Source organism: Cydia amplana, chromosome 12 (genome assembly GCF_948474715.1).
Source record: "Cydia amplana chromosome 12, ilCydAmpl1.1, whole genome shotgun sequence".
Classification (NCBI taxonomy): domain Eukaryota; kingdom Metazoa; phylum Arthropoda; class Insecta; order Lepidoptera; family Tortricidae; genus Cydia; species Cydia amplana.
Genome location: NC_086080.1, coordinates 1,583,936 through 1,609,657, shown reverse-complemented (window position 1 = coordinate 1,609,657; position 25,722 = coordinate 1,583,936). Strand labels below are relative to the sequence as shown.

Genomic DNA, 25,722 nt, shown 5'->3' with positions numbered 1-25,722 from the left:
AAAGTAATGTATGCAACAGCTCATAATTGGTTCTTCATATCACTGTTGCATAAACTACTATTTAACTGTTCTACCCTCCTAAGCTACAGCAAATAAACTTGAAAAAATAAATGAACTTGAAAATTGAACTTTGATTGAATTGAATTGATGAGTTAGTTTTAAAATTATGAGAGAAAATCGGGTTAGTTTAAATCAATATAATGAAAATTGAGGTTTCTGATTAAGATACAGGTTTGCATTAAATTTTCATTTAAAATACTGCTTTATAACTAAGCGGGGCAGTGTTAATGTTATAATGTTGGTTATATTTAGGTAACTGACACTCAAATCAGATGACATCTTATTAATTAAAAAAACCTCATTCGTTTTGACGATAAGATGGAACTTGGCACACACAAACAAACATACACCTTATCAATTAAAATACCACCACCTACTTCGTACATAGACTGTTAGCTTAGTTAGAAAATAACCCTTCATTTTGGTTAATCCGTAGTCGGGGTGTTTAACATGTCAAAATGTTTACTACTGAAGTCCCTCGATCGATCACAGAATAAGGCTGTTACCAACACATTAGGAAAACTCATAAACTATTTGTTTTGTGGCCCTAATTGTCAAAAGCTTTCTTATCTACGCTCTATCTAAATAACTCCTAATTTACATATGAAATATTCGTATTAATTCATGCGACGCGACGGAGCGATTAGCCGATTCTGATTTGATAAGTGGATACGGTTTTGATCTTGTTTAGATACGACCTTGAAGCTCACGGTGATTTGGGCATGCGAAATGCTGCAAATGAAAGTCGTGCGTGAGATGCGCACCAGAACGGTCGTCAAGTTCGTATTAAAACAAGATCAAAACCATAATGAACTGTGATACGACCTTCAAAACAAACCTTTAAGAAAAGACCGTAGGTATCTAAAAAACTAAACGAGCGCGTGTGCGTGCGTGCGTGCGTACGTGCGTGCGTGCGTGCGTGTGCATGCGTGCGTGTGCGTGCGGGCGTGTGCGTGTGTGTGTGTGCGTGTGCGTGCGTGTGTGCGCGCGCGTTTTTAGATCGTAAAAACAGGAAACCGACACAACCCCCTCTGGTGTTGCGGGTGTCCATAGCCGACGGTAATCGTTTACCATCAGGCGACTCGACTGCCCGTTTGCCTCCTATGGCATAAAAAAATACAAATTCGGCCTTTTTCATTAGTTACGTTATTTTCTACGTCATTGTTCTTTCCCCAATCTACTCGTCCATAAATTATTCTATTCTTAGTTCCACGAGTATAAAAAGTCGGTTATAACACGTTACATAATTTTAACCATTAATCTAGAGGCAAGTGTTAGGGAAATTGCGTAGATTTCGTGAAGGAACAGTTCCTTCGTGTTAGAGCGGAGTTTTCCGACACGCAAACTTGTTGCGTTTGATATGTCTTAGGAGTTATTGTAATAGGGAGCGTATTTATGATTAAAGTGCTTGTTTGAGTGGTAAATACAGTCAGCAGGAGTAGTTGCTAAGCGGGCGAGATGTTCAAAATGATCTTGACGCGACTTTATTGTTAAGAGAATAAGAGCGATGATTTTGAACACCTCGCTGACTGACTGACTGTAACGCCATTATTTCTTTCAGGTTCGATTTTAAGTAACTTAATTTGTACGATTTGAAATTCCGAACAAATAAATTCATTGTCCCAATTTATGAAAACGATAAATCATTGAAAACCAATAAAATGTTACATAAGAATTTTATAAACACCATATATCTTGAGCTGAATATTATAATTATTAAACACCTCTACTAACTAAACAGGATTTTTTAAATCTAAATTGGTTTAGTAACTACGCTGTTCTTGTTTAATAGGGTTCCGTACCCAAAGGGTAAAAACGGGACCCTATTACTAAGACTTCGCTGTCCGTCCGTCCGTCCGTCCGTCCGTCCGTCCGTCTGTCACCAGGCTGTATCTCATGAACCGCGATAGCTAGACAATAGCCTAGCCGGCTCTGTTGCCGCTATAACAACAAATACTAAAAATAAAATAAAATAAATATTTAAGGGGGGCTCCCATACAACAAACACGATTTATTTGCTCTATTTTTGTTGATGGTGCGGAACCCTCCGTGCGCGAGTCCGACTCGCACTTGGCCGGTTTTTTAACACCAATTTACAACAGAACTGAGAAAATAAACTTTAAAAAACTGCAATTAAAAAATAGGTATTCTATAAGAGCTACCTATTCTGTATTAGTCACCATGCCCTGACCACTGTCATTAATTCCGGCTCTGCTATGTCAAAGCTATGTCAAATACGTAATGAAAACAAACAAAAAAATCTGCATACCAGTGAAATAGAATCCTTTTAGTCGGGGTAGGGTAGATATTTAGATAATGTCATCGCATGAGCTTTATAGTGTCCAACGGTCACGCCATGGGCGCGGCTCCAAAACAGACATTATCTACTGTATACTCGTTATGTATATCACTAGCCTTCGCTAGCCTTTTAAAATGTTTGACCTCATTTTCACCTCCTTAGTGGGGTTATACAAATATACATTTCCCTGCCGCTTTACGGCATCGCTCTACGCGACATTATTTCTATCCTCGTAAATAGATGGTTAATAGTCCTAAAATGTGCGTTTCTCCAGAATCTTCCTTTCGTATGTGTTAGGGCCACTTGTACCATCCCACGGGGTTAACCGGTTAAACCGTTAACCCAGTGTCAAATTGTACTAGTAACCATGGCAAGTCCAGGTTTAAGGTTAAGGTTTATATTTTTTTTAGTTTTATCATTCTCTTATTTTAGAAGTTACAGGGGGGGGGACACACATTTTACCACTTTGGAATTGTCTCTCGCGCAAACTATTCAGTTTAGAAAAAAAATGATATTAGAAACCTCAATATCATTTTTGAAGACCTATCCATAGATACCCCACACGTATGGGTTTGATGAAAAAAAAATTTTTGAGTTTCAGTTCGAAGTATGGGGAACCCCAAAAATTTATTGTTTTTTTTCTATTTTTGTGTGAAAATCTTAATGCGGTTCACAGAATACATCTACTTACCAAGTTTCAACAGTATAGTTCTTATAGTTCCGGAGAAAAGTGGCTGTGACATACGGACGGACAGACAGACGGACAGACAGACAGACGGACAGACAGACAGACAGACATGACGAATCTATAAGGGTTCCGTTTTTTGGCAATTGGCCACGGAACCCTAAAAACGTGACCGTCATCATTTAATTTAGAATACTTATCAACCCTTTGTAGTGTTCTCGATGGAATCTTCTGATAACAGTAATTAACTCTATTTACGGCCTGGAAGGTTCGATATGCAGACAATTATTGAACGAAACATGTGTGCATGTCGAACATGTGTTCGAACTAGCAGGCCTCATATTCTAAACGCTTGATAGCGTTTGACTCAAATAATAAGATTAATTTTGGTCTCCGATGATCTAGCTCCTATAAATCTTGAAGCCACTTATAAATCGACAATAAAAATCTTTAAATATAATTGTGTCGCTTTATATCAAACTCGGGTCAATCTATTCGACCCTCTCAGCAAATATCTAATCTACCCAGCAAAATCGCGTATCTCTGTTTACTATTTTTGCCCAATATGAAACTGAGATATTTGCTACAGTTGGTCAATTACTATACTATACTACATCGTTAGCAATTCGACTAGCCACAGTCGAAACATTGTGACTCGATGCAGCGTAAGCGCAGAAATACTGCCGTACCTATTCGAACTTCAAGATATTCACAAGAGACGACACGTACTAGATCCATTCTAGATACGTTATAGTTTAGATATCAACTAGTTCTCTTTTGCAGCTCAATTCGGGCAACCAATGTCACTTTTACGTTAGATAGGGTTAGATATCTTTAGATGTGAATTGGATCTCTAAGTTCCTGTGGAAATCGTTCAAGAGTATCTCCAGAATCCCGCAAATGCCAAATTTGACAGGTTAGGTCTTAAACATATCGTTATCGTATCTTAGTGATGTCTAAAAGATATCTAATAGATGTCTATTTCAAAATACTCAAAAATTACTCTAAAATACGTTGTACGTAGGTAATTTCGAGTTCACCTAGAATATTGGCTCGCACGATTCATACGCTTGTTCAGCGGTAACAATGACAGTCCAGGTGTGTTGAATCGATCGACATTAAACGTTAAACCGTTGTCTGTCTGTGCCTCACTGAATAATACAGGTCGGCCTTGACACTTCACTCGGGTCTTATCGACTGATTGAAGAATTGAAAGCGAGGACACGTCATCGGGATTGCTAAAGGTGACATTCAAATATCGACTGCAGCTGCATATTACTGTTGCGGCGATGATGCTGCATATTTGTCAATTTCCTTGATAAAACGGACGACGGATTTCAACCCGTCACTCATTTTCGTCACTCATTTTATCAACGAAATTGACAAATACAGCGCCCGCGTAAAATCCGCTCATGCGTTGCCATTTGAACGTCACCCTTAACCTTTTCGACGCCGTGTCAAACACAAAAGCTGTCACTCAGACGCCACGTCACCGAAGTGTCAAAACTGAAATTGAACTTTATGCATAAGCACCTAGCTAGGTCTATGTTGCTCTGTGGTCTATGACCGATTAATGCGTCTTTTGCGTTGGACCTGCGGTGCGTATATATCGGTCATTGGCGTCCAAAAGGTTAAATTAAAGTGGCCTAAGAGTTTCTTTAAAAAAAAAATGATACTTTGTTTTAATTTAAAAAATGTCCAAAATATTAGTAATAACTGATATGAATTTATCTAAGCAATTATCAATTAGAATTTATGATACGCTTTTTGAGTAGGCGATTCAGATACAAAAGGCATTGCTCTCAGTAGACTCACTGTCTTCACTGAATCATCTTAAATATTACATGATACTTTAGGGCTGAAAGTATACTTATCTTCTACTAGTACTAGTTACCTACCTAATTATAACTTTTTTTTATATAAAAACTAGGGCTCCTACCTATATGAGTTTTTCTTTAGTAATATGTACATGATCTTTGATCTACATATCGATTCATCTATCAGTTAATAATTATTGTAATCACCTAAGTAATCTCAATAACCTTACTTCGACTTCCAAAACTTGTTATTCAACCGAAAATCGATTTCTAAACTTAGTCAATTGAATACCACCTCATCAATCCTCTTTCAAACATTATGGACAACAAGCGAGGCCCAATCGTGTTAACGATAAAAAATGCCATTTACGTAATAAACTGAAATTGGAAATTCACACGCAATTTCTCCAATGAAAACCTTTTTAAATTGCTTCTTTCCTATTTAGGGATCAGTACTCAAAGGGTATAGTGGAGTCAATATAAAGTTAAAGTTACATTAATTGCACAGTCAAATGTTTCTACACGGGTGAATTATATATCATATTGAATACCCGGCTGCGAATTAACAACTTGATATCTGTTCCCGTTTTTGAGAAATAACATTTTTTTAATTTTATATTTTATACTACCTAAACAGTAATTTCACACTAGAGATTTTTTGAAGAATGGGCTATGAAGCTTACACGGCTACACGGTCAAAATTTCTCCCGACAATAATATTAATTATAGATTTAATGAAAAAAACAATAACTTTGTAAGTTTTTCATGACCGAGAATATCCCACACTGAGAGAAAAGTTTACTATTGTGGTTAATAGTATTTGTTTCGATCATGTTTAATTTATCTGCCTGAGGAACTGCTATATTCGCAGAATAGCAGCATGATATTGGAAACAAACAGCAAATAATGTTCTACACAATTAATGGACACTTCTAGTTTTTTGACAGTAAATGTACAAGTTATTGAAGAATAACATACTTATTTTTCTCGCAATTATTAAATCAATTTCCAGCATAAAAGGTCAATGAAGTATGCTGTATTTCCAGGCTTCCACAGAGGCCAAGTCAAACTTTGTTTAAGATGTCAAAAAGATATCATTTTGTTATCATTCGCCCAACCGTCTCGCTCGCACCAATACATATTTCATCTAGTACGAGTGAAATGCACGCGCGAATGATATAAAATGACATCTTTTATAACAAAGTTCGAATTAGCATCAAGGTATATTAGGAAAATATACCTTATGACTTATGGCATTGCGTTAAGGTTTAATAATTCAATGCATAAAGTGTCTGTGTTTATGTGAAAAATGATAGGTGTCAATTTTTATATCTATTCACAAAACGTTTAGAATACAGGATGCACAGTCAGATATAAATAGACCCTTGAAGTCTTACAACTATCTATGATACTGGATCTCAAGCTTATTTGGTTAGTAAGTACCGTCCACCAAGTTATACTTCGAATAGCCACCCGGACAAATTCCAAAGCTAATTTCGAATTTTAAAATTTGACAATTCACGAGAAGAGTAACGTAACGTCAAAGGATATGTTTGTCCCTTTTCAACGATCCTGTCATCCGATGCTTGAGTAGAGTGAAACTAAAAGAAGCAAATGTCAGCAATTCGTAACGCGTAGTTTTTGTTAGCGTTAGCGCATCGCGACATGAGAACTAGTATGAGCCTGGCCCTCGATTACGTATAATTGCAAGGAAACTTGGGATCAAGTTATCTTAGTCAATTTAGAGCAGTTGGAATTCAACTCATTGTGAAATTTTTGAACGTTTTCAAATAATTTGTTGGATTAAGTAGTAAAAGTGTTACAGTGTGTTATATATTTGTGATCTACTTACAAGGCCCTTTCATTTGGTACCCCACATGGTATGTTTAAAAGAAAAATGGTAAAAACTTTGCGTCATAGCAACTACCCTCACCACTTTCGCGCTTGTCATCTCATATATTTGTGTTCAGGATATTATACTGAATGCACTGATACCAAATATACTCATATCCGAGACGACATGAGCGTAAATTTTTCTAGAAGACTTTTCGAGAAAAGGCCAGGCTACAATATCTTTACAGGTTGATTGATACTGAGTGTATTAACACCATGTTCACCCATATCCAAGACGATATGAACGAAAAGTAACCTAAAGCCACCCTACCAACATTTTCGTAACAATGAGAGATTATTTCTTGGAAATAATGTTGTAATATAAACTCTTTGTAGAGCACCTACCTGCGAAGAGATCGTGCTGTCAAAGTTGTTAATGATTTAATATAATATTGTTAATTAACTAAAGTTTTATTAATGCATCATTTCATTTTATACACCGCGGGATTTAATAACCCGAAAGATTTAAATCACGTATTTTTGACAGTACGAGTAAATAATGTTATATCAACATGGGTCCAATTATATATTTTAATTAAACTACTATTTCAGTACAAATTAAATCATATTAATTTACCGCTTCTTTGTGAACAAACCTTTATTCAGAGAGTGAGCGAGTTTAATTAATCTCAAGTAGAGAAACAGAGAGCGAGCATGACATTTCATGAATCACTCCGATATCATACGATGCACGGCGAATGCAGTGACATGTGTTCCATGACAAGAAGTGTCAAGTTATGTCTAGGATCATGTTTACGTTGAAATTATTTCAATTGATTGGCACCTCAAAATACCACAAATTGTATCAAAACTTTATTAATTACTACAACAGTAGGTATAGTGCAGTTATTATTGTTGAAACTTTGCGATAAAATCTTTTCCTTTGAGGTAACCAATGCCATTAACCATGATTATATCCGAAAGAAATCATGCCTCTTATTGTTTTAACTCATACTACAGCTGGAAAGGGATGATTACTTGAATGACCTTTTGTTAAAATATCGATCATGCTTATCAGTACGTATTTTAAATTCTCGATGTGTTGATTTATACTGAGTAAAGTAAAATAAACAACTATGTTAAACAATTACGCTTTTTTATTAATTTAATGAATTAGGTTTTCGAAGTGTGTACCACCGTTTTCAGCACAAAGATTTAATTTTAAACGGATTTCATTATTTAGGTTTACAAAAGTGTTCTTTATTTCTTCGGAAGCCGTTCGAATTTTTATTAATAATTCTTCTCCAGAGTTCACTGGTGTTGAGTATTCCTTCCTTATCTTTCAGAGTTCCCCATAGAAAAAAACCAATGGCGTTAAGTCGGGTGACCGGGCGGGCCAGATTAGGACGTTGCTTCCACGGCCAATCCACCTCTCAGGGTATTGTTCGTCTAGCCAATTTACGAACTTCTAGGCTGAAGTGGGTCCGTCGTGCCGGAAGCACATAGTTCTTCGGGTTTCCAAATCCGTACACAAAGTGAATATCCGCTAAATGAATTTTATTTATTACAGTCAATCAAATTTAAAGATGTTATCTTGCGCATATCTTGTGTGACATATGAAATATGTCATTTTATTGACATCAATTTCGTCATTTTCGTCAAACTATCAGCCAGTTATCATAAAGGTAAATAGTTTGTACTCTCGTGATTGAGAACAGAACAAAATTTCGGTAGTGAAACCTTTTTGTAGGATATCAAACTTAATTAAGTGAAACTGGCTAATAACCATGTAGTTAGTGCGTCTGCGTGTAAAATTAGTTGGTGGCTACGTCACGCATAAGGGTGTGTTAGAATTGAGATTTTTTTACTTGTGATTTGTTTTAAATAATTAATATCTCTTAAATTAAGGGTTTTTGGACTATGTGTTATATAACTTTATATACTCTAATTAGGCTCTAAAATCGTTGGTTTAAATCTTTCGGGTTATTAAATCCCGCGGTGTATATAACCCTATTACCCTTTGAATGACCTTTTTCACGTTTTCTACAGCAATGCAGTCGACTGCAGCAATTTTGAAGCGCGACATTGCTACCGACTGCATTACTGTGGTAAATGTCAAAATCGAAGTTCCTATCTGGATTTTGGCGTCCATTAAAAATAAATAATCAAAGGAGGTCATCGATCAAATGGGCCGGAGGACAAGCCATCGTTAACTGGTAGAGAATGCCTTATGGCATTAAGTCCGCCTCTTGTACTATAAGGTTTTTCTTTTGTGCAATAAAGATTAACCACTTTATTCATAAACTTTACGGGCCTGATTTAGTTCAATTATGTTTATCCCTTACTTACAAATACATAAGTTAAAGTGACAGATAAGGACAAACGATTATTACTATTATTAGCTAATTGAGGTTTGTAGCGCGTTTATGAATAACGGGGGTTAAAGAAATAAAATAAATACAGATGATGACAGTAATTATATACGCATTTTATTACGGAAAAAGATTTAATATTGGGTGTAAATGAAACGGGAATTGGAAATATAAAATAAAATGATATTATATTATTCATTTCCGTAAGTCAAACCATCATCTTTATTAGCATTGACATAACGCTCAACTTCGCACAAACCGTATGGTTTTTCACTAAGGAGTGATATATTCTCTTTACGCTAAACTTTATGGTGGGTAGACAAGTCTGTATACTTCTTTGGAACTAACTGCCATAGTCTGTCATAGCCATGTCATAGCCTCATAGCTGACATATGTGACGTATAGGAGATACCGCAATGCATGCATGCATTGCGCGTTTTATAGGAGCTTGGCCTGAGGTGTGTTAAGTAAGCGCGCAACGCATACCGATGAAACTGGGTAAGATAGTCATGGGAGAATTAACGGTCGACCGGATCGCGAACTCTCGGCTGTTGAAGCGGAACAATCGTCTGCCGCGAACATTGAAGTGAGACGGAGATATGGAAGTCGATAAAACGTTCTCTACAGTGAATCAGGACCCACTGTCCATTTTCTCGAAGCAACGAAAACATTTTCAAAACAAAAATGGTTAATAGTAATTAAATGGATTAATTTACGTGAGAGATTTTTTTGTAGGATATAGTAAATATACAGAGCTTAATTAACATGTAATTGTTATGTACACATAGTTGTTATTTTTATATAAAAAAATATTTTTAATAAAGAAAATTATTGGGAGCTGGTTTTGGTGTCAAGCTGGGAGAAAATATAAATACATAATGAGTATATGTTTGAGAACTGCATATTAAAAAATCTCGAGTGTCGGATTCATGTTTTGATATATGTTTTCTATTTTAATAATAATTTGGATTTATTAAAACCATGTGACATATTTTGTGGAGATTTTTTTTTAAATATAGTATTTGCAACATAGGTTATCACATCTCAAAAAATCTCTAGTGTGAGAATTCATGTAGAGCTCTCATACATTATGAACTGTGCTGACCCGCCTAGTAACAGTATATATTACACTATATGTTACACTCTGATCGCGCTAACATATACTTGGCATTAAGAATGGTAATATATGAATCCTATAATAAGCTCCATACTTGATATATGACGTAGGTTTTGGCATGAAAATTTAGCGTGGTCTGACTCTACTAAAGGGGCCCACAGATTACCAGTTCGCCGGACGATATCAGCCTGTCAGTTAAACGCAAAAGGTGACAGTTCCGAACAACTGACAGGCTGATATCGTCCGGCGAACTGGTAATCTGTGGGCCCCTTAAAGCCTCTGCTGTCAATCTCTCTGTTTATCACAGGGATTTATTTAAAGAATTTTATTAATTTTAAGAAACTTAAATTTATACATAGTATCTCTTTAATACATAGGTACAATAACGTAGTCCCCATACAAAACACTAATAACTAGTAATAAACCCTAGCCAAGCGGTTGGATTGAAACCTTTAAAGTTAAAATTAAAATATTGTAGTAGGTGATGGTACGGCGTCTAGCCCTACGACTCGCACTTTGACGTGTCCTTCTTCAATAGTTTTACCTTGAACCGTGGCATTGATTGCAATTTCCACTGAATCATACACTTTTGTTGCCGGCATGTTGTCTAGTTCCTTTCATGCTGTGGCTTCGACATAAGGTTGGTGGGTGACGTGATTGTTGTGGTCGCTGGCACTGTTACATGAAAGTTCGTGCAAGTCATGTAACTGATTATTTTACACACGTGATGGTACATATATCACGCCAACTATACGAATATAATGTGTACGATGACCCTCGAAAGTAGATGGCAACTCCGTTGTCACAATGAAACATTCAAATATTTTATATTTTTATTAGAAATAAAGATAATACAAGAGCATTTGGGAAACAGTAGCTGCTCTACTTCTGTAATTAGTATTTATATACAACCTAAAAAATTGAGTACGGAGTCTCGAATCCTTTTTGAGGTGCGCTTAATAAAGACTCAATAAAGGACTCTACTAGTGAAATATCCGAGGACTTAAATTTTCCAACTTTTCGGAAAATTTCCGGAACTTGCACACCAAATGGTACCAAATATTGATAAATCACCCGTCTGTTTCAGGACTGGTGATAAAACGACACAACATCCGAATATGGTGCCACGACTGCGACATGGCGCGCCTGCAGCGCGTCGTGTGGGAGGGACATGGGGCCAGGCTTCTCAGCGAGGTGTCCAACCAACCTGTGGTCAAGAAGTTTCTGGAGGCTGTGCCTTATTTGATGGTGAGTATTACTTTTGCAATGGTGCATCTCTATGATGTCATTATGACATGGCCAGCAGTTTTGATATGGGAGGCTCACGGAAACAAGACTTCTCAGTGAGATCTCCAATTTACTAGTAGTCAAGAAGTTCTTGGAAGCTGTAACTTATATGTGATATGTCACGACACGACTGTTACATGGCCTGCTAAAAGTACACCTAAACTTTCGTTTCGCTTACTTGATGTTATACCACGTATAAGAGTAGGTATATAGGTACATAATTTCGAAACGTACATTTATGATATCTAACTTGTTATTTAATATTTCTGTTTGACTTTTTCCAGAATACGATACGAGACATCCACGAGGCAGTGGTCCAGAATGACTTGGAAGGTCTAATGAAGCTCACTGGAGACCCGGTAACGCCGCAGGCGTTGTCCTGCCGGGATGCTAATAACATGACTCCTATGCATAAGGTAATATTTTCATCCTTATCCTCATAATTAAAGACGTTATTTACCAGTCAAAAGCCTTTTAAGAGGGGAAATGCTTTACGCATACCACCCGGCGCGGGGACGGGTCGGGATGGTTATTTATTTATTTATTTATTGATCAAATACCTACTTAAGTAACACAGCATTACAGTATAAAATCAAGGCACTGTGAAACTACAAATATAAAAGAAAAGATACAAAGAAAAACAATATACATAAAAATGTATGTATGACTGTTATGTGGGACTCCCTGTTGTGGGCTAATGAGGCCCCAGGTTTACCCACTAAAACCCCTCTGTTGCCGCCTCGCTGCTATACGGCGAGGTCCCAGGAACGCCGAAGTACTCTTCCGCAACCTCGCCATCCCAGTCAAAAGCCTGTCCCAACCAAACCGCCAGACCAGATTATTAGTCCACTTTACATTGACATATATCTCAGGACTGACTTTACGTGCACTAAAAATGGTACTAGATTAGCGGTGTTACTCACGAATTCGAGCCAATTGTGTAGTCTAACGCAACTAGTTGCGACCAATCGTGAATAGTGATAGAGAGACACAAACCGATTCGATGGCGAAGCGCCTGCACCCCTAGCACATGATTGGCGCGACAGTACCTCGCGGCGAGACAGACTACCCGTTCCTCTTTTATTAACATAGTTAGAAAAAAGACAGGTACTTAGTCTATCTCGCTGCGAAATAGTCGCCGTCTAGCCCGGTTGTTCAGACATATCTATGTTTAAATACAAACCTTGAGAATAAATACAAATCTTCCAGGCGGCCGGCTTAGGTCACGCCAGCATAATGAAGTACATCGCCGACCGCTACCCTCAAGGCATCAACGACGTCGATAACGACGGACGCACACCTCTTCACTACGCGGCTATTGTACGTGACGAGCAGCACACATACAACACGCTGGTGGGATTGGGGGCTGACCAGTCGTTTGTGGACAACGTGAGTTGCATGTTTCATGGCTCCTCTACAAGATGGGCCAGCACCGGCACGGCCAAGGGACGCATTTATGCGTTAGAGGGAGCAAGTGATATTGCTATCTCATTCTACCGCATGGCTGCGTCCCTTGGAGTGGCCGGCGCTGGCCCATCGTGTAGAGGAGCGATCACACATACAGTAGACATTTTATTCAATGCACGACAAGACAAAGACAATAGGTACTATTTAAAGACTATTGGCGTTATTTATAAACGGCTGCTAACTTAATCAGTTGACGATCGTCGTGTCCCTATCTGTGGGGAGAAACGACGATCATCAGCTAATTAATTTAGCAGACGTTTATGAATAACGCCGTTACTGTCCAATTAAACCAATAAAATATAAAACATCCATAACTCACAGACTAATATTGGGTCGGGGTACAAGAAATACTTATTAATTTATAATAACATTTCTAGACTATTCTACACCTTGAGTGCAGCAATTAACTCTTAGTTAACTATACTTGTACAGGGTCAATATGACCTATACCGCACTGAACGTGTTAACCAGGTTCCATTACACTGCAAAGTGTTATCGAGAAACGACTGATGGCAATTTAAATTGCTGTTCTGACTAGTCCAAGAACCGTGTCGAATGATGTAACTCTACGCACGTGTGTTTCTGTATCTATAAGCACAGAGCAATGTAATATACATAAAAGTAGACAGGTTTTTTGTAATATACCTAACTAAGTACAGTTTAATCGATGCTATCAATTATAACAGAAATGGGTAAGCGTACAACTTAATCATAAAAAAAATATGAGACAACTCACTTCAATATTGTATTTTTGTAGAAAAACAAGACACCTGGTTATTACATAAATAGACCTCAAGAAATCGACAAAAATATTCTAAAAACAATTCCTGATGCTCCTCGAACCCCGTCCAGCTCCTACCCATCATCTTGGGATTGGAAGTTACTGGACACAGAAGTCATAGCTGAACTGAATAAAAAGTCAAGGAGGAAAATGAAAGCATCCAGTGAAAATATTTCTTCGAAAAATAATACAACCACCGTCTCTGAAACACTAGATAAGGCAGGGGCCATGAAAAATAGTAGCACGCATGAATTCATAAAAGACTTACCTGATCTAGATGATAATGTCAAGCCTAATCACGGTAATGGCGATACGAATGATAGTAAATTAGAGGTGAGGATTGCATGCCAAGCTTACACTGTTGTTGTCATGGTTTATTTGCATAGCTTGTTGATAATCATCTGCATGAAATTTTATTTTTGCATTTTAGGATTCAAAAATAGCTGAAGAAACAGATGATGTAACTGAAATCCATACTGAAGATGAAGAAAAAGACAAACTAGAGGAAGAGCAACCTGAAGAAGCACCAGTTGAAGAAAACACCAAAGAAGTTGAAGAAGATAATAAGAATGAAGAGCACAAAACTGAAAACGGGGAAATTCATAACAATGATGAACATGAAACTGAAAATGGTCAAACTGAAATTAAACACAAACAAGAAGAAAACGATGAAAAACATCATGAAGTCGAACAAAGAGATGAAAAGAACAAACCTGAAACACAGAATGCAGAGAATGATGACAAAACGGAAGCTAAAGAGCAACTACCCGACGTAGTTGAAAGCCACGAAGAAGTTAAAGGTAATGAAAAAGCTGAGATTGAAGAGATAACGCACGATGCCTCTGAAGACCATGAATCACATGACCATGAATCACATGATCATGAACCACATGACCATGAATCACATGATCATGAACCACATGACCATGAATCACATGATCATGAACTACATGACCATGAATCACATGATCATGAACCACATGACCATGAATCACATGATCATGAACCACATGACCATGAACATTCAGAGCAGAATAAATTCGACGAAACCGATCATGCAAATGTAGAAGAAAAGGCAGAGAATAATGCTGAGGAGCAAGATTTTGCTGTTGAAAATCAAGAAGAACATAATGGTGAGTCACAAGTTGATGAGAACGGTGAGCTGACACACAAAAACAATGACATTCATGAAAACACGAAGGATACTGGTAATGAATCAGGAGAGGAAGTCGTTGAATCTCCAAAAGAAGGTAATAACAACTATCACCACAACGAGGATGACGATGATGTACAAGTACAAGGAGACGCTGTTTCCGAATACAGCGAAACAAATCTCAGAAGTACTGCGGAACTATCCGACACGAATAGTGCCAAGAGAGGTAAAAGTGCCATCTCTTCTGGTACCATACACGAAACAATAAAAACATAATCATCACAACACCTATTTAATCATTTGTAAAAGGGTCCCTGACAAGCTCAATATTTTTTAATTATTTTGCTGATTAAGGAAACCTGACTGACGGAAGAAGTACACAAGACAGTCTTATTGAAGGAATAGTAAACGGAGAAGCCGAGTTGGACTCCCAAGATGCAAGTATTACACAAAGAGATGGATCAGTACACGGGGACGGGCTCGCTGTTGTAAGTATAAGTCATACCGTACCACCCGTAAGACATTCGAAACAGATAAAGGTAACGAGTACGTAAATTAATTAGTTGATTGTGGTGTTGTTTAGAATAGAAGCATCATTGTAGCACTGTGTATTTCCACAGGCACACGTAACACCACTGTCATAAATTGATTTGCCAGCTTTTTAGTTAGAGACTATATGTTTGATAGTACTTCTTAGTACGCGAATGCCTTTCACTTTATTATTTACAATCTCACTTTGTTAAAACTGTCGTTAATTGTGTAATATTTAACAGGACAGTGAAATTGATCCGGAGGTGACGGAACTTATAAATAATGCAAACATGGAAATGTTGGCAGCATTGGTTTTAAATGGAGAAGGATCAAGACTAGTTGGTAGACGTTCAGGAAATTCTGAATTGCAAGCGTTTCTAGATAATGTTTCAACTTACATGGTAATATTTTTTTTCAATTAAACCTGATAGTATATTTGATATAGATATAGCAACAACGATCTAAGCATTTACTTTCTGATTTTAGCAAAAAATAAATAAAGTTCACCTGGCAGCCAGGGAAGGCAATATTAGAGAGCTTCAAGCAGCGTTAGATCGACGGAAATTTGCCATAGCCCGAGATTCTATCTCGCCTAATGGTGCCACGCCTTTGCATGTAGCTACAGTTTTTGGAAAAACAAATATTATAAAATATTTAGGTGGAAGGTAAGTATAAAACCAATGTCAAAGAACAATAATAGTTAAAAACGAATATCGAATGTTCCAATCGTAAAGAATATGAAATTATTTCATGCCTTTATTACAGATTTCCTGAAACGCTCTCAGCGGTTGATTTTGAAGGGAGAACGGCTTTACATTATGCAGCTGTATTGCCCGACAACGGTCACTATTATAATTTACTGCAACAGCTAGGGGCCAATGCAAAGGACTTAGATGATGTAAGATTAGTTTATTAAACAGTAAAATAATTAAATTGTGAGGAAACGGAAAATTAACTCATATTTTGCTACACAGAATGGTCGTTCGGCAGAAGATTATTACAAAAATCCGAGTTTATTGCCGTTTAGTCAGTTAGTTGCAGACTTTGGCATAAACGAGGAAACAGCCAAAGAAATGCTATCGGATAAAGGTAAGAGGATTTAGTTTTAGAAATTTTACTTTATACGCTTGCTAACTTTTAATAAATATATGCACAAAATCTGTTTAAAAATTAGTGCCAGAGGACCAAGTTTCTTCAAGAAGAGTATTGGATGTACCAGAAGCATTGGAAACGCTTGAGCGGTGCTATCGTTTGCTGGCATCTGCCCGTCCCGCGCGTACTCCTCTCTCGGCTTCGTCTAACAGCGCTACACCACCACTGGTTTTAGGCAGATTCCTCAAGAGACACGTGTTTGATGCACTCAAGTATAGAGTAACAAAATTAGATCATGATTTATTCGATGTGATTTGGCCTGCCGTAAAAAAATTGCCAGACAATCGAAACGTCGTTCAAACAGTGGAAGAAGATTTTCCGGGAGGTGTGACTGCCCCCGACTATTATGTCTACGAAGTATTTCATGAATTTTTGACCCCCTTAGTTAAAGATTTGCACAACATCAATGTGCACTCTGATTTGCCGCTGCATCCCCCTTCTGATTTTGTGACGCATCAAAGACCACAGACGAAATCATCTTCTTCTTCATCGGAGCCCCTCGTTGAATTGAATATAGATCCTAATGATGAGTTTGTTCTATCGGGAACAATAGAATGTACAAGAAACCTACAAGGGTTCGAGTTACCCATTAATTTGAAAATCGGCAAATTGGAAACAATAGAACGTATTATAACCACAATTTTAATGAGAGAAGATTTTGCTAAAATTACAGCACAATCTAATCCAGAGTCTGACCAAAAGGGAGGAACATACTACACATTGAATGAGGTGTTGGAAAAGCCATCCGAAATATCTGCGACCTTAGCGTCCTTTGGACTTCTTATCGCCCTTTGTGACAGGGAAGAAATCGATGACTATACCCGTTTGCACGGTAAACACTGGCCTTACGGTCGCGGAGTTTACATCAGTGATGATAAAACTATAGCCATCTGGATAAACGTACATGACCACATCCGCGTAGTAACGTCTTCACCCGCAGAATCACCAGGAGAGGTGGGCCTCCCGTTCAGCAAACTATTCACCATCATGTCATACCTTCATGAGAAAATGGATTTCGTTTTTGATTATAAACTCGGGCATTTATCTAGCAGACCAACATATTTGGGATCAGGCATCCGTTTCAGTCTAATAGTAAATTTCCCTGGACTAACGAAAGATCCTGATAATATGAAGCATTTGTGTGCAATGAGGGGTTTACAGTATAGAGAGACTTTAAGCCCAGATATAGCCAGAATCAGCAATTATCAGTGTCTCAGTGTTACTGAATCGAACTGTTTCAACGATTTCACGACTGCAGCTTCGAATCTACTGCACTTAGAGAGAGATTTGTCAATGCAAAACTCAGCGCACATCGCTACGATGCTCTCCAATATATTCCGACGGAAGAGAAGCAGTTTAACTGGTGCGGATACGTCGGATTACGAGAAACCATAAAGAATTCAATAAATAAATTTGTAGATTAGAGGCCACTTTAGATTTTTTTTTATAATGATTATAATCGAATGTTGGAAAGATGTAGGTGCAGTCGTCGGAATGGGAGCATCGTTAGTAGCCATGACTGCTGTTAATGCTTTAGGTCAGTACAGTAATTCTAAGTCACCCTCACATGTGAGTTGTGTTCGTGTGACTACATACGAGTGTGTTTCATTGATGCTTTGACACCGAGCAGTTCATGTGTTGCACTCACCACTAGCAATGCCAGTCTTTCCAACATTAGATCAACTGGGTCATAAGAGGCTAAGGCTTTATTTTTGGACACGATCTAATTTAATACATAGTCGATATACATTTGCATTAAACGAGACGGGTTACGAAGAGTCACGCGACATGTATGCGGTGTCCAATAAAGTCTTAGACTTGTATTTTTTATTTCCTGTTTTGAAAATTTAAGGAAGGATCTTGTGGGAGCTCTAAATAATCATTTCATCAAAAGATTATTTATAAACTCTATTTGTGGATATACTATATCACAATTTAGGCTCGACCTCCTTAACTTTTGGTAACAGGGAGGGAGTTTTTATTTTGTATCTACGAGTGTTACAACTGAATTTTGTGTTTGTCTCCGCACTGATGGTGTTTACTCTAAAAATAGATAAAGGTCAAATGTTTTAAAAATAGGTATTTCTAGAAATCGAACAATAAAATTAATAAGTGGCAACGTAGAAAGAACGATGTCGAACGTTAATTAATAAAACTGGAATAAGTCATTTATTGCGCCATACCAGTACTAAAATAAATTGTATTGATTCACTGTCCAAATAATATTTAATTGACTACCACGAACACATAACCAAAAGGTCACAGTAGAAGGTCAACTGTATGGGATATTATCAACGATCAATAACTTCGTCATATCAATTATTAGCTTCAAGCGCTAATAGTGGGGTTTCTATTTACCGACGCTTTTTCTACCGGCACAAATTGCCCCTTCTACGCCTACATATGTACCGTTTGTGTGTATTCACACGCTGTGTCGCACACAGACCCACCGAAGGCCGACTACTGAATTATAAAACACTTTCAGGTACGGACCACGTCGCAAACGGCCATATGGACATTCCCACCTTTCGGACGGACGAGGGCAGATACCTCGCCAAGTGTAAGCTCTCAGATTATAGTAGTTTAAATAGAATTAAAATGGAAGAAGTTGAAACGAAGGACGTTTACACGGACACTGTTTTTACAGCTCTCGGCGATCCTTTGATCAAAGGGTTGACCGAAGTGGCTAATGTAAAGCCAAAGGACCCAGTGGCGTTCCTCGCGAGCTTTTTGCACAATTTTCCGGAGAATGAGAAACCACGATTAGGTACGCAGGTGAGCGCTTCTAATTTTGTTTAAACTTAGCTTCTGCTGGATTCAGTTCTGCAGAATTAAGTTGTATTTTGCCTAGTAAGCAAAACGCATTTTAATTAGTAATTTTAATGACGTGGAATTGCTTAGAAGTGTATTTTTAGAATACGTTTACTTTTATCAATAAACAAAATAATGTTTATTTCAACCAAGGTCATTCTCACTAAAATGAGCCTGTAAAGATCGTGACTTCTGTAAGGCATTTTTGACAACTTATCTTAGTCACTACTCACTGCATCCATATAATGACTCCTGTTTTTAATATGAAACGGTTATCTTACTAAGGTAAAATACAACATAGTCCTCTAGTCCTTGAACCTAAAACATCAACATTAGCTTATATTGCTGTAGCTTTATGACTCATATAATTAAGTAAATTATTGCATGGACCCTTACCTATTTAATCCACGTACCTAGTGGAACTAATAAATAATTTTGCATATATATTTAAATCGAATCACCCCTATAGCTAGCAGCATCTCCCGCACCTAACTTGCATGCTTAGCCACAACTCTGTAAACAGGAATCGAATGTGTTAGTGACGCACGGACCACCCGAGGTGGAGAACGAACAGCCCCCACCAGGATCGCATGCGGCATTGTCTCGGAGCGCGACCCGTACGGCTACAAGACCTAGGCCTATTGACGTTATCACGGTGGATCCACGGACAGAAAGCAGTCCTGATGGGCCAGAGGCAGCGTTCAGCAGCGCTGATAGAGTGAGTTTGCTTTTTATTGATTTGTTCTGTCAGTAGGGTTCTCCCTACTGTTCCGAAGTGCGACCCGTACGGCGACGAGGCCAAGGCCTATTGACGTCATCAGAGTGGACCCACGGACAGATGGACTGCAGTACTGATGCTCCAGAGGCAGCCGTTAGTACCTAGTGGGGGTAAGTACCTAGAGTGAGTTTTCTTTTTGTTGTTTGTTTGTCTGTTGTTTTATTTACAAATCAGCCTGATCAAGAAAGCTGACGAAGGATATTTCTCATTTTACGAGCAGGATAAAAATAAGCATAAAGAATAAGCAGTGTGATTAACACCCCTGATACGAAATCTTCTAGTTCTAATAAAGCCTCCACTCCTCTTCGTGATATGTTTCCCTACCGTAGATATTTACCTGTCACTACGGTACTGTCATTATAAAAATGTTAACGACACCCTCGAGGTTGTCGTTTGGTTGTGATTACTTATGAATGAGAGGGTGTGTGTGTGCACGCTAATGTTATACTTGCTGTAACAATTGGATGTGTTAGTATTTCTACTCTTTCTATAACTGATAGACCATAATGTGAATACGTGTCCTATTTATAGGTTTAAAATAGCCTTTCAGATATTTCTATATCGTGACTCCCATACGGAATCAATCAGTTTGGTTTCCACGGTTCAGCGGAATTAAACAGGGTTAACACAAGATAACAAAGTCGTGGACATGACATGAGAGAGATGTCAAAATTGTCATAGGTAGGTACTCGTCGTATGTAGTAGTGGACGGAGCACATTGCTAATATCACTACCCGACTGCGAAGACGCAGATACAGTAGGGCGTTAACAATAAGATACGCCAAGAACTGTGGTCAGGGGCTGTTGGATAAGGACAGCACTCTTCTGCGACTGGAGAACCTTAAGAGAAGCTTATATCCATCAACTGACGTCTTTTGTCTTAAAATTTAATGATCACCTTAATTTCTAGGACGAACACGGCCAGTCGATGCTCCACTTCGCAGCCGCGAGGACGCACACGCGCAATGCGCTGTTCCAGTTACTCCAAGAGTCTGACGTCAACCTTGCCTATAGAGATGAGTTGTACCGAACTGCGAGAGACGTGTCTCTGCAGGCGAATGTGCCAGAAAACACTGCTGAGATCGACCGATGGGTGTTGCATCTAGCTGCTAGAGGTATGCCTTTACTTATTACCATTTTTATAACTGCTTAGGACCGAGGCAGATATTTTAAGTGTTAGACTTGTAAGTTAAATGTTAAGCAAGAAGCTAGAATGATGCACTAAGTACCTACATTACACAATCATCAAATTCTTCAGGCCCTCAGGAGACAAAATACCCACGGTCATAGAGAGCTTGCAGCAAAGAAGTCCTTGCAATAGAAGGATTAACGACAGTCCTCAAATGACACGTGCTTCGACTGGTATGTTTTCGAAACAGAAATGAAAAATAATTTACCTCAAGAGGACATGTAGGATTTATAAGCATTAGGAGTAGACAGGAGGCACAAGCAGAAGCAGTAGGACCATTAGGAATTATCGACAGAAATAAAATGTCAGCTATATCGGTAGTTTCTTTTTATCAACTTGTCCAGTATAATTTGACGTGTTTTCAGGTAACAAAGAAAAGATAATGGAGTTGTTCCTAGAAGGCTACGATCACATACTGGATGTCGTCGACGATGAGGGAGTGCCAATAACCGACGTGGTAGCCAGCCGCGATAGCGAGATGAGCAACGTGCTCGCTTCGATACCTGCTTTCGAGGTTTGTACCAAAAACCGTACTCAATTGTTTTGCACAATGATTTTCTCCAATAAGATTTTACTCATACGTGCCGATAACATGGGTTTCCCGACAAAAATGCTTCGTAGAATCGGAACTTCATTTTGTCGTGTCAAGCACATACCAACATGCCAGCTAAATATCAACCGTATTTTAAAGGCATAAAAGTTATTTTAAGAGTTCTTGGTGTTCAAAGGATTAATTAAAACTATTGCAATAATCTAGTAACTAGTTGAACCTTTTGATGAGACGCCGCACCGACAAATACTTGAAGTTGTTGTGAATAAAACGGTGATTCTGATTACGCTCTATGGCAAAAAAAAACATAAAGGTCGAAATGCCCATGAGAAAAATCTAATTATTTTGTTATCTTCTTTAGGACTCACGGGACGCCCTCCACAGTGCGATACGGAGAGGAGACCTCGCTGCAGTTGAGAATACCCTGGCAGCAGAAGGTGGAAGAACACTAGCTAGAGGCAAGAGCTCGTTCGGCAGAACAGCTCTCCATGTGGCGGTGCTGGCGCAGCATGAGGAGATCGTGGCATTGCTGGCTTCGAAGTGCCCGGAGCTGCTGCGGTTTGGAGACAACGTAAGCCTAGCTTTGTCACCTACTTCTGTATCACTAGCTAGAGGCAAGAGCTCGTTCGGCAGAACAGCTCTCCATGTGGCGGTGCTGGCGCAGCATGAGGAGATCGTGGCATTGCTGGCTTCGAAGTGCCCGGAGCTGCTGCGGTTTGGAGACAACGTAAGCCTAGCTTTGTCACCTACTTCTGTATCACTAGCTAGAGGCAAGAGCTCGTTCGGCAGAACAGCTCTCCATGTGGCGGTGCTGGCGCAGCATGAGGAGATCGTGGCATTGCTGGCTTCCAAGTGCCCCGAGCTGCTGCGCTTTGGAAACAACGTAAGCCTAGCTTTGTCACCTACTTCTGTATCACTAGCTAGAGGCAAGAGCTCGTTCGGCAGAACAGCTCTCCATGTGGCGGCGCTGGCGCAGCATGAGGAGATCGTGGGATTGCTGGCTTCCAAGTGCCCGGAGCTTCTGCGGTTTGGAGACAACGTAAGCCTAGCTTTGTCACCTACTTCTGTATCACTAGCTAGAGGCAAGAGCTCGTTCGGCAGAACAGCTCTCCATGTGGCGGTGCTGGCGCAGCATGAGGAGATCGTGGCATTGCTGGCTTCCAAGTGCCCGGAGCTGCTGCGGTTTGGAAACAACGTAAGCCTAGCTTTGCCACCTACTTCTGTATCACTAGCTAGAGGCAAGAGCTCGTTCGGTAGAACAGCTCTCCAGCTGGCGGTGCTGGCGCAGCATGAGGAGATCGTGGCATTGCTGGCTTCCAAGTGCCCGGAGCTGCTGCGGTTTGGAGAGAACGTAAGCCTAGCTTTGTCACGTACTTCTGTATTACTAGCTAGAGGCAAGAGCTCGTTCGGCAGAACAGCTCTCCATGTGGCGGTGCTGGCGCAGCATGAGGAGATCGTGGCATTGCTGGCTTCCAAGTGCCCGGAGCTTCTGCGGTTTGGAGACAACGTAAGCCTAGCTTTGTCACCTACTTCTGTATCACTAGCTAGAGGCAAGAGCTCGTTCGGCAGAACAGCTCTCCATGTGGCGGTGCTGGCGCAGCATGAGGAGATCGTGGCATTGCTGGCTTCGAAGTGCCCGGAGCTGCTGCGGTTTGGAGACAACGTAAGCCTAGCTTTGTCACCTACTTCTGTATCACTAGCTAGAGGCAAGAGCTCGTTCGGCAGAACAGCTCTCCATGTGGCGGTGCTGGCGCAGCATGAGGAGATCGTGGCATTGCTGGCTTCGAAGTGCCCGGAGCTGTTACGGTTTGGAGACAACGTAAGCCTTTGTTATTGTTACCTACTTCTGTATCACTAAACCTTATAAAACAAGTCCCCCGCGTCTGTCTGTATGTTTGTTCGCGTTAAACTCAAAAACGACTGAATGGATTTTTATGCGGTTTTCACCTATCAATAGAGTATTTTTTGAGGAAGGCTTAGGTGTAGATTTTGTTAAGGTTTTGTGTAACCCGTGCTAAACCGGGGCGGGTCACTAGTATTATTTAAGTTTCGATTGGAGTTTTCTATCTACGATTGTCATCTTGGGCACAGGGCGGACACACCATACATCAAAAATTATTTGCGTTTATATGTGTGCAGAGCACGTCGGTACACGCGTCATTGTGTATGTGTGGGTAAGTCGCTTTTCTGAGAGCACGCCAGAAGTCCGCCAGATACATATGTCGCGGGGCGAGCACGGGGCGAGGTAATGCGAGTCGGGGCGGGGCGGTGCGTGGCCGTTCTGTATGATAATACTATTACTTATTCTGTGTCTTGGGGGTCTACCCCCAGGTTTGGCGGAATCCATCCGTTTTGCCCAAGGTTCGCAAGAAGTCTCTTCAAATTTCTAGTCTCCTCATACTCTCACGATAGGCATGTTCAAACCTTCTTGCATAGCGTGTTCCGCCGAAGTTTTCGCTAGTAAAAAAGAAGTCTCACCAACAAGTGCTAATCCTTTTCCTTACAGTTGGAGCGCACCCCGCTCCACTACGCGATGGGAGTAGAGAAGATGGAGTCCCTAAGCCGTGTCCTCATCCGAGCGGGTGCCAAGCGCGTACTGAAGGACCTGAAGGGGCGCCAACCCTCCTACTACTTCATGAACAAGTCTGACATCCTGCGGCTCAAAGAGGAGGAGGAGATCTACTGACAGACCAGGAGGGCTTAGTTGGTTCCTCGAATTGTAGTTGAGGATTTTGGATGATTTTATTATTCTTTTATCGTCTTCTATCCTAACTTGTGCACAGTTTCATGTATTTATCCTGACTTTATTTCATTGAATTAAGTACCCTTACTAACCATTTAACCCTTTACCAGGCGAAGGGATATATATTTCCCACATACGGCACTTCAAATATGTGTTATATGTGTTCTAGTTTCGATGAGTAAGACTGACATTCGATTGTCATTTTTGAAAAGTCAGCCTGTTAAAGGGTTAATTCATTCATTATTTGTAAGAATTGTGATGTAGTTTATTGGTATTTTGATATTATGTGATATATTATCTTTATCCATGGCTCTAGACTGGAGTTAGCCACAAATGGAATTTGTTAACGATAGGTATAGCAATTCGGTAATATTAACTAGCAAGCGGCGGTAGCACGGTCACATTTTTATCGCTTGTCACCATGCCTGTCACGTTCTAACAAGTATGTAAGTGCGAAAGTGACGGGCATAGTGACAGGCGATAAAAATTTAACCATGCTGCGCCCGCAGAAGACGATAATGGAATAAGGACAACGAAATTCATCTAAATATTTTAAGATGAAGGATCATGTTTTGGATAGGATAGGTCATCTTAAATACTATCTGTGCTATGATTTGGATAGGTCATCTTAAATACTATCTGTGCCATGGACTCTCGTGTAGATATGTAATCGACTGATAGCGCCACTTGCGCTAACCAGGGTTTAAGCCACTAACCCGGGGTGAACCGGTTAAACCTGGAGCTACCATGGTTACCATGGTTACCAGTACAATTTAACACTGGGTTAACGGCTGGCCCAAGTGGCCCTTAAGTGATTAGCTTATTAATACCTACGGTGAGCCATAAGCTAAAATTTTCAGTCTTTCTTAGTGGTCAGATCATTGGTTAGGTAGGCATTATTGGAATCATGAGACCATGTGATTGTGAGGCAAAACAATTTTGTAAGCGGGCCGGTTTGTATCTAAAGCGAAACATATATTTGTATAATTTGCTTTTCATGTTGCACTTTAGATAACTCTACATGTTTCGATGAAACTAATAGTCGTGTGCCGAATTTCTTAGAAAGCGTAATTGAACGCACGAAACGGATTTTCTAT

General features: G+C 39.4%; 2 protein-coding genes and 1 long non-coding RNA gene across 3 annotated transcripts in view; all 3 read left to right on the top strand.

Moving 5' to 3' along the window:
* The first annotated feature begins 2,771 nt into the window (after positions 1-2,771).
* The window catches only part of LOC134652872 (uncharacterized), a 503,949-nt gene continuing 480,998 nt past the window's right edge, over positions 2,772-25,722 (top strand). The window contains exon 1 of the long non-coding RNA XR_010097221.1: positions 2,772-2,953. This is a non-coding gene — a long non-coding RNA (uncharacterized LOC134652872). The remainder of the gene's footprint in view (positions 2,954-25,722) is intronic.
* LOC134652785 (arginine kinase) lies at positions 14,960-19,261 on the top strand. The gene is made up of 8 exons (XM_063507948.1): positions 14,960-15,359; positions 15,645-15,803; positions 15,889-16,067; positions 16,168-16,300; positions 16,377-16,491; positions 16,577-18,091; positions 19,040-19,114; positions 19,202-19,261. Exons 2-6 carry the CDS (start codon positions 15,693-15,695, stop codon positions 17,947-17,949), a joined length of 1,911 nt encoding a protein of 636 aa, XP_063364018.1. The 5' UTR covers positions 14,960-15,359; positions 15,645-15,692; the 3' UTR covers positions 17,950-18,091; positions 19,040-19,114; positions 19,202-19,261.
* Positions 19,121-24,660, top strand: LOC134652648 (serine/threonine-protein phosphatase 6 regulatory ankyrin repeat subunit B-like). Its single transcript, XM_063507811.1, has 6 exons — positions 19,121-19,329; positions 19,889-20,083; positions 21,054-21,258; positions 21,698-21,846; positions 22,244-23,701; positions 24,389-24,660. Exons 1-6 carry the CDS (start codon positions 19,153-19,155, stop codon positions 24,566-24,568), a joined length of 2,364 nt encoding a protein of 787 aa, XP_063363881.1. The 5' UTR covers positions 19,121-19,152; the 3' UTR covers positions 24,569-24,660.

Bases quoted from the DNA above. Each gene is read 5' to 3' on its own strand.
- LOC134652785 (XM_063507948.1), top strand. From the start codon at position 15,693: ATGGAAATGTTGGCAGCATTGGTTTTAAATGGAGAAGGATCAAGACTA. The intron at 15,804-15,888 runs GTAATATTTTTT...TTCTGATTTTAG, and splicing joins ATAATGTTTCAACTTACATG to CAAAAAATAAATAAAGTTCA. The intron at 16,068-16,167 runs GTAAGTATAAAA...CCTTTATTACAG, and splicing joins ATAAAATATTTAGGTGGAAG to ATTTCCTGAAACGCTCTCAG.
- LOC134652648 (XM_063507811.1), top strand. From the start codon at position 19,153: ATGGAAGAAGTTGAAACGAAGGACGTTTACACGGACACTGTTTTTACA. The intron at 19,330-19,888 runs GTGAGCGCTTCT...CTCTGTAAACAG, and splicing joins AACCACGATTAGGTACGCAG to GAATCGAATGTGTTAGTGAC. The intron at 23,702-24,388 runs GTAAGCCTTTGT...TTTTCCTTACAG, and splicing joins TGTTACGGTTTGGAGACAAC to TTGGAGCGCACCCCGCTCCA.